Source organism: Cherax quadricarinatus, chromosome 15, assembly GCF_038502225.1.
Source record: "Cherax quadricarinatus isolate ZL_2023a chromosome 15, ASM3850222v1, whole genome shotgun sequence".
NCBI classification, from domain to species: domain Eukaryota; kingdom Metazoa; phylum Arthropoda; class Malacostraca; order Decapoda; family Parastacidae; genus Cherax; species Cherax quadricarinatus.
Genome location: NC_091306.1, coordinates 14,389,276 through 14,398,793, shown reverse-complemented (window position 1 = coordinate 14,398,793; position 9,518 = coordinate 14,389,276). Strand labels below are relative to the sequence as shown.

At 41.8% G+C, this 9,518-nt stretch overlaps 1 protein-coding gene across 2 annotated transcripts in view; it reads right to left on the bottom strand.

Annotated features, from left to right (window-relative positions):
- The window catches only part of LOC128692151 (tigger transposable element-derived protein 1-like), a 43,888-nt gene that overhangs the window by 19,330 nt on the left and 15,040 nt on the right, over positions 1-9,518 (bottom strand). Inside the window, exon 2 of one of the 2 annotated variants that reach the window (XR_011392034.1) lies at positions 7,662-7,801. Coding sequence is in view for 1 of the 2 variants with exons in the window: in XM_070085172.1 (XP_069941273.1) it covers positions 7,770-7,801 (32 nt within the window). In the remaining variant the exon portion in view is untranslated. Of the gene's footprint in view, positions 1-7,661; positions 7,802-9,518 lie in introns of those variants that run through there. The other variant, XM_070085172.1, reaches the window with a different exon arrangement.

Below are 9,518 nucleotides of genomic sequence, written 5' to 3'. Positions count from 1 at the left end.
TGTCACTAGTGATATCAACAAGACACCAAAGAATTGGATCCACCCACTACTTCCTTGGATCATACCTAATTGCCTTTTTTTTTTTTTTTCCCAGGTAATGTATGACTCCTATGGGTCATGTGCTTCCATAAACAAAAATTTTTATTTCAGTATATTCTTTCCTAAAACTTTGTCTTTCAAAATATTTGTTAACACTATGATGCCTTGAATAACTAAGTACTAAACCTGAAGCAGTCACAGTGTGTCTGGGAAATAAAAAGTAATCAGGTCTGATCTATGGAAAAGGCAGCTCTAATACCCTGGATCAAGAGCCCTTTGCCAGCATCAAGATATTTCCTTTAAAAGGTCATTCAAATGCTTTCTCTCCTTTTCAGTAATTCCTTATTTATACTAATTCCCGGTCTTGCTCTTTTATCTTGACACACTTGTCCTGTGCTTACTGTTTTGATTTTTTTTTTTGATCATTTTATTACTGTACTTGTATGTAATTCTTTCAAGTTAAATTTATCCTATTATTACTTTAGGGCTTGCCAAATTTTCTTTTTATGTTTTAAAGCTTTCTCCTCTTCTGGGACACCACTCACTGTACACTATGACACTGTAAACATAATTTTTTTTTACCTTGGTGGCTATCTTCCCAAAGAAACACATTCATCCAGCTGCTGTCTTTGATAGAAGTGTGCTGACATCATAATACTGATTATCCCCAGAATACAACATCCCCACCCCACCTTCAGATTGCAGGCACTGACCTTCCCACCTCAAAGACTACCTTGCTCACACATCCATTAAAAAAACACTCGTCTCTATTCCCTACCTCGTGTACTCACACAGTCCTACTGGATGCTTAAGCTTCCTTCACACATTCCTAGGACAACCCCAATCCTTATCTTTCATCTCGGATTTATACACCCTCTTAGTGTATCCTTCTGTTCATCCTCTCCAAATGCCCAAATCATCTCAACAACCAATCTTTAGCCCTCTGTATTAAACCCTTGGTAACCCTACATCTAATTTCTACACTCCAAACCCTCTGAATATTCACAACACACATTTCTCTTAAGCATGACACCTCCACTGCCTCTAGCCTCCTTGTTGGAACATTCAACGTTCATGCCTCATACCTACATTGAAGTGTTATACATATATGTATTACCACTTCCATGGGGAAATGGAAAATAATCCTTTCTTTGTAAGCCATGCGTGTCGAAAAATCGACTAAAATGCCAGGAGCAAAGGTCTAGTAACCCCTTCTGTATAAATTACTAAATTAAAAAAAAAAAAAACTTTCATTTCTTCTTTCTGGGTCACCCTGCTTTAGTGGGAGAAGGCCAGAGTGTTATAAATAAATCGTATATTTATATTAATGCAACCACAAGCAATTGGTATTTAAGCAGTAGCAAACTGCGACTAGCCAGGGATCGAACTTGTGTTATTTTAGCCTGCCTTGTGGACCATCAATCCTACAAACATGTTATTTGACTTGCTTCCCATGAGGCAGGTAACATGGGTTCGAACCCTGGCTAGCAGCAATTTGTTATTGCATGCATATACGTATCTATATACATACAGCCTCTCCTCACTTAATGACTGAGTTCTGTTCTTAAGACTATATCGTAAACGAATTCATCACTAAGCAAGGAGCATATTATAATGGTAATAGGTTTGTGTTAACCATCTTTGATATTGTTTTAATGTCACTTTTGCATCTTTTATAACATTTTTAGTATATCTTTAAATGTTTATACAGTAGCATACTGTATACTGTAATAAACCGAATAGAGGAAATCAGCTCTAATATACATTATTTAGGTATGCATACTGGTCAGAGAGTCCGTCATAAGTCCGAGTCATCGGTAAACGAGTACATCGCTAAGTGACGTACAGCCTCTCCTGAGTGACGTACTCTTTTACCGACCACTTGGACTTATGACCAGCTCTCTTACCAGTATGCAAACCTAAGTAATGTATATTAGAGCTGATTTCCTCTATTCTGTTTATTACAGTATGCTACTGTATAAACATTCAAAAATATACTAAAAATGTTATAAATGGTTCAAAGGTGGCATTAAAAAACTATCTAAAGATGGTTGACACAAACCCACTACCCTTGCAATGTGGCTCGTTTAACTTTTGACAGCCGTGAACTCCCATCCTCTGTTGATGTAGCAGGACATCGGTTACAAGTTCGAAAGGTGATCCCTACACTGCAACAGTGTAGGAATTGCTGGCGATTTGGCCACCCAGCAAAATATTGCAGATCTATAGCCGAATGCCCAGTCTGTGGTGCCGATTACCATTCTAATACATCTTGCAGTCGACCTCCCTCTTGCCTTAATTGTCATGAGGCTCGCCCTTCGTACTCTCACCGTTGCCAGGTGTACTTAAATGAGCAGGAAATTCGTTGCCTCAAAGAGGCAGAAGGTCTCTCTTATGCTATGGCAGTTTCTCATCTCCGCCTCCAAGGGAGACTACCCCGTGTTTCTTATTCTCATGTTTCAAAACGTCCCCCCACTTCTGGGGTCCCATCTTCTGCAGCCTCCTCTGCGGTTGCCAGTCCCATAGTCACTCCTGTATCTAATTCTTTTGCTGTCCTGGGCTCAGACGTCCCTACTTCAACACCTCAGTCTGTCCTCACTTCTTCGTGTTCTCCCTCACAAACCCCGGTATAGACAAGACCTCATACGACACCTCCTCCCAATCGTCCCTCTACTTCTCAGAGGTCCAACAAATCTCCTTTAACCCCTCCTTTCCTTCATGCACCTGCGCATTTTACCTTCCCGGTCTCTGTACCTAGATCTTCCCCTTTCACTGGCTCCGTTACAAATGTGGAGGTTCATCATCATCCTCGTACTGTGCCTTCCTCCCCTGTCCCCTCCCAAGTTTCCTTTTCTGCCACCTCCTCGGTTTCTGCCTCTTCTGTCCCCTCCCACACTTCTCCAGTTCCCTCCACCCTTTTGCCCCTCCCCCCACCTTGGTACAGTCCATTACAGCTCCGATCTTTACTCAAACTCCTCCTCCTTCCATCTCCAATATTGTCTCCCATACGACGTCTCTGAACTCCGAAACACTTGAAGCAATCTCTGAATATATTGCAGAGACCAAACCATCAATGGACACTGATCCACCCTCTGTTCCTTCTCTTTCCTCTTCTCCATCTGCGCAACTCCTTTCTTCACAATGCACCGTTCCTTTGCTATTTGAACGTTTTTCTTTGCCACCGCATGTGGACTTTTCTAACCCTTCTAGTCCATAGGTACCCTTACCTGCAGATTTCAGGTATCTTTATCGTTGCCAATCATGGCCTATTTACAGTGGAATATTCGCTGCCTCAGGGGTAATCGGGGTGAGCTTCAGATGTTGCTCTCCCAGTTTTCCCCTGTTGGTGTTTGCTTACAGGAACCAAAATTACACTCTGCCGTTATCTATCCCATCTCAGGCTATAATTTATTGTATTCTTCAGATCCTTTTCCTGATGGGACCTTTAATGAAAGTGCCCTTCTTCTACGCACTGATATTCCGTACCATCAGCTATTTGTTCGTACTTCGCTGCATTACACAGCAGCCCGTATTCACTTGCATAGGTGGTATACACACTGTTCTTTGTATCTCTCTCCTTCTCTGGCATTATCTATCCCGGATATTGCCTTTCTTGTTTCGTCATTACCGCCACCACTTCTGTTACTTGGCGATTTTAATGCCCATCATTTCCTCTGGGGGGATGTCTCACTGTGATTCCCGTGGCATTCAGTTAGAGGCTTTTCTTGCTACCTACCCCCTCCATGTTTTAAATACAGGTACTCACACCCATTTTGATCCTCGGACTCATACTCTCTCTTGCATCGATCTCTCAGTCTGCTCTTCCTCCGCCGCATTAGACTTCACCTGGTCTGTTCTCCCGGATTTACATGACAGCGATCATTTCCCAATCATTCTTACTTCCCCTTCATATTCACCACCTCTTCGTATCCCATGCTGGCAATTTGATCAGGCAAATTGGAACCTTTACTCACAACTAACTGTTTTTAGTGAGGTTCCTTCTTCGTCCTCCATTGATGAGCTTTTACACCTCTTCTCGTCCTCCGTTTTAACCGCAGCTTCTCATTCTATACCCCAAACTTCGGGCAGGCATTCTCAGAAATGTGTGCCTTGGTGGTCTCCTGCTTGTGCTCGTACAGTATGTTTGAAACGCGCTGCATTGGGCAGGTACCGGTATAATAGAACCACGGAGAGACTTCTTGATTTTAAGCAGAAGCGTGCGATCGCTTGCCGTGTCATCCGTGACGCTAAACACACTTACTGGCGAGATTATGTCTCCACCATCACCTCTACTTCCTCTATGAGTGCAGTCTAGAAAAAAGTACGAAAACTGAGTGGTAAATATTCTGACCCGGCTCCTGTTCTGCGGATTGCCGGTGTTGATATAGCAAACTGAATTGGCAATCATCTGGTCCGTATTTCTCAGGGGTTCCATCTATGCCCCTCATTTCTTTCCTCAAAGTCTGCCAGAGAGTTAGCACCCTTGGACTTTTCTTCTCTCAGAGAAGAACAGTATAATGTGCCTTTTACACTTCAGGAACTGGAGGCAACACTCTCAGCTTGCTGATCATCGGCAGCTGGGCCCGACGACATTCACATTCGTATGCTACAACATTTACATCAGTCAGCCCTTGCAGTCCTATTATGCCTTTTCAATCTTATTTGGTCACAAGGAGTTCTTCCACAGCTGTGGAAATCTGCCATTGTTCTCCCTTTCCGCAAACCGGGTACTACGGGGTATGAAGCCTCCCACTATCGTCCCATTGCTCTTACCAGTGCAGTTTGCAAAGTGATGGAATGCCTGGTAAATAGACGTTTAGTGTGGTATTTAGAGACACACAACAGCCTCTCCATTCGTCAATATGGCTTTCGTAAGGGCCGTTCTACCATAGACCCCTTACTACGCTTGGATACATATGTTCGTAATGCCTTTGCAAATAACCACTCAGTTATTGCCATATTTTTTGACCTTGAGAAGGCATATGACACAACTTGGAGGTATAATATTTTGGCCCAAGCCCACTCCTTAGGCCTTCGAGGCAATCTACCATCCTTCCTTAAGAACTTTTTAACTGACAGACATTTCCGTGTTAGGGTTAATAATGTACTCTTCCCGAACTTTATCCAAGCTGAAGGTGTCCCCCAGGGATGTGTTCTGAGCACAACACTTTTTCTCCTTGCTATAAATGATTTGGCCTCTAGTCTTCCATCCAATATTTGGTCATCACTATGTTGATGACTTCGCTACTGCCTGTGCAGACACTGACTGTCACCTCATTACAGTTTCTCTCTAGCATGCGGTCAACCGTGTTTCCAATTGGGCCACCACACATGAGTTTAAATTTTCCAATACCAAAACTCACCAAATTACTTTCACTAGACGCTCTGTCATCTCCGATCATCCTTTATACCTCTGTGGCACCCGTATCCCTGAACGTGATACAGTCAGGTTTCTAGGCCTTCTCTTTGACCGTAGGTTATCCTGGAAACCTCACACTACCTCTCTGAAGACAACTTGTCACAGCCAGCTGAACCTTCTTAAAACCCTTGCTCATCTTTCATGGGGAGCTGATCGTCGAACTCTCCTTTGCCTACATTCCACCCTCATTTTATCGAAACTTGACTATGGTGACCAGATCTATTCAGCTGCCTCTCCTTCTACTCTATCTAGCCTCAACCCTATTCATCACCAAGGATTATGTTTATGCCTTGGTGCTTTTCGCTCTTCCCGTCGAGAGCCTCTATGCAGAAGCGAACGTTCCATCCTTATCCGATCGCCGTGATGCCCATTGCCTTCGCTACTATGTATGCTCTCATGATCGCAATCCTTCCATTTATAGAATGGTCACCGATATTAGAAGACATTATTTGTTCGCCGCCCCTGTTTGCTCCGTCCCTTCTCTGTTCACCTACATTCGCTCTTGTCTTCTCTTCAATTTCCACCTTTCTATGTTCATGTAGCATCTCACTTTTCCCTACCCCCCTGGGAAGTTCCAGCTGTTCGAGTCTGTTCTTTCTCACTTCCTTGCTCGAAAGCCCAACTGTCTACAGTAGCTTCTCGCTCTCTTTTTCTTGACCACTTCCACTCTCATTCTCATGCCATTGCAGTGTACACAGATGGCTCTAAGTCTTCAGACGGCGTAGGATTCGCAGCAGTGTTTCCGGACAGCGTCGTATGAGGGCATTTACTATCTTCGGCTAGTATCTTTACCGCTGAATTGTATGCCATTCTTGCAGCACTTATCCGTATTGCATCAATGCCTGTGTCATCATTTGTGGTTGTCTCAGACTCCCTTAGTGCTTTACAGGCTATACAGAAATTTGATACACCTCACCCCTTAGTCCTCCCTATCCAACTTTGGCTACGCCGCATCTCTATCAAGCATAAAGATATTGTTTTTTGTTGGGTCCCTGGTCATGTTGATGTACAGGGCAATGAACAGGCAGACACTGCTGCATGGTCAGCAGTACATGACCTACCAGTTTCATATAGAGGTGTTCCATTTACGGACTATTTTGCTGCAATAGCTACCCACCTTCACACCCGTTGGCAACAAAGTTGGTCTACTCTACTCGGTAATAAACTTCAATCTGTTAAACCAAGTATAGGTTACTGGCTGTCTTCTTGTCACCAGTGCCGAGGTTGGGAGACTACTCTCTCCCGTCTCCGCATTGGCCATACTCGTCTTACTCATGGATATCTCATGGAGAGGCACCCTGCTCCTCTCTGTGAGAATTGTCAGGTTCCATTATCGGTCAGATACATTCTGTTAGACTGCCCACTCTATCAACGAGCACGCAGAATTTACCTCCAATGTCGTCTTCGCTCTGCTGCTCTCTCTTTACCTTCCCTTCTCGCTGATGGACCCACCTTTCATCCGGACCCTCTCATTGACTTTTTGACAACAACTGACTTACTTCACAAACTCTGATGATACCTTCAGCCCTTTCTACCTCGATGTCTTGCTACCCTCTACCCTGCACTATCCCCTGCCCCGCTGTTTTCTGTAACCTACTGATCGCCCCTCCCTCCTCCTGCTGCCCAATACTCTCGCTTCCTTTCCTACCCTGCAGCGCTGTATAGCCCTTGTGACTTAGCGCTTCTTTTTGATTATAATAATAATAATAATACTGTGCGTGTATATAACAATAATAATAATAACAACAATACATACAGTAGTTACATTCCTGAAAACAGCATCTAATCGAAAAATCTTCTAATATGAAGTAAAGATCACAGGGAAAAAATAGGATTACAGTGAAACCTCAAATATCGAACTTTCTTCGGTCCAGAAGGCTGTTCGAGTGCCTTTACCGAATGAATTTATTCCCATCAGGAATAATGTAAATTAGATTAGTCCATTTCAGACCCTCAAAAATACACTTATAAAAGCACTTACAAAAATACACTTACATAATTGGTCGTGTTGGGAGCAGTTCGATTTTTGAGGTTCCACTGTATATTAATACCTTAGTCCCTCAAAAATGCCAGCAAATTTTTTTTAGGTCTCAAGATTTAAAAAAAAAAAATAATGTAATTGTAGATAGACACACAGTGATGCAATATACATATATAATACAATGCTTATGGCTACAAAGCTTACATAAATAAAATTTCTTACCCTAAATTTTCCTTGCTGGTGTTTATTGATGATTTTGAAAAAGAGTAGAGAGGGATGGTGTGTCCCTGCTGGGTTAATGTGGAAGATTGTAAATCACTGGTTGAGGCTCTAGCACTGATGCTGATGGCTGTGCTGGGGTACTGAAAAATTTGGTAATTATTATAATCAAAAAGAAGTGCTAAACCTACAAGGGTCATACAGCATGGGGAGTTCAGTAATGCATTTCTGGTCTATTTTACCCTTCATTACTTTATATAGCTGATAGTAAGGTATCATCAGCTGTTTCAGGCCCTGTTTCAGAGCAGTGCTTCTAGATTTGTGAAAAAGTCTGCAATTTTACCTGTAATATGGAATTGTTCACTTAACTATTGCAGTATTATAATCATAATGAAGTGCTAAACCCTTAAGAGTCATACAGAGCTGCTATTGCTGTGTTAAGTGTTTCTCTGTAGGTTGTTCTTCCTCATCCTTGTATGTTATCTACTTCCCTTTTATCTGGACATTTTCCTGCACATTTTTAAAACCCTCCCCTGGTAATCTCCTTGTTAGCTAAACAATTTCCTGAATCTGGCTTTCAAATGAGTGGAAAACCTGTAGAAGTATTCATCATGCCAGTCCATAATTTCCCCCCAGCGTACATTTAATGCTGATTGCAAAAGTGCATGGAATGAATTGCCCCAATGTTAAATTTATGCCAAAAATCTGGCATTCCAAGCTCATTCGATGTTCATTATTGCAACAAATTTCTGCATCACTTATCATGTAGTTACAATTAAATATTTGTTTCAGTAATTCCAAGAACCAGTGGATGTATTTGTTCATATCCACCCGAGTTCTGGATGAGTACGGGAATTATCAAGGGTAGAGAGACCCTTGTATGCAAGGTTCTTGCTGTGAAGGTTACATACAACTTCAGGAATAAAGTGATGCTTAAATTAAACCAGTCAATAAATAAGGCCTTTGTCATCCATGCTGAATGGTTTAACCTCCAAATACATGGCAAGGTGGTTTCATATGTACCATCAAAACACAGGGATACTTGAAGTGGTAAATAACCATGGGCTTAACTTCAAATTACCTAATGTATTACTACACAGTAACAAGCTGAAGCAACCCTTTAATGCCTTGAATCCTGGTGCACTTTTCTTTGCTAACTGATGTTAGGTTCTCGATGGCATCTTCTTCCAATAAAGACTGATTCATCAGCATTAAACATTTACTGTGGCTTATATCCATCATCAGATAATTTCCTCCAATTCGGCAAGGAAATTCTCTACAGTTGTGTGGTCAGCAAAAATACTTACCAGAAAATTTAATATTTTGCAACTGATTTCACAATCTGAACTTATGGAACCAGCTTCTGGTAAACAAACACTCTTTATGCTTTCCTTCCTCATCACACACAGTTTTGTAGTATTCTAAGGGTTTTTCTTTATTATGATGAAATTATATGCTGAACCTTTCTTGGTTTTATGCTCAATTCACACACTGAATAATTTTCCCATTATATTTGGTTGTGATGTCATTCTTTCCAGGTCATTTCCCTCATTCATGTTAATTGAATGAACTTAAACCTCACTGAGACCACAGATTCATACTGTCTAAATCACATGTGCACCACTTTTAAGCTCAATTAAGATCTCATTTTTTTTTTTTCAAAATACTAAGACTTTCATGCTTAAACTACTACTTACCATTTCCAGCATCACTCACATACCTCTAGAGTGCCATAGTTGCTATCCAGAGATGAGATACAATGAAAACATAAAAAATTATTTACATGGCTGTATGGTGTGGGATGCATTTACACACAACTGATGGAGTGGAAAGATGTTTACAGTAAAAGTGCGACTAGGC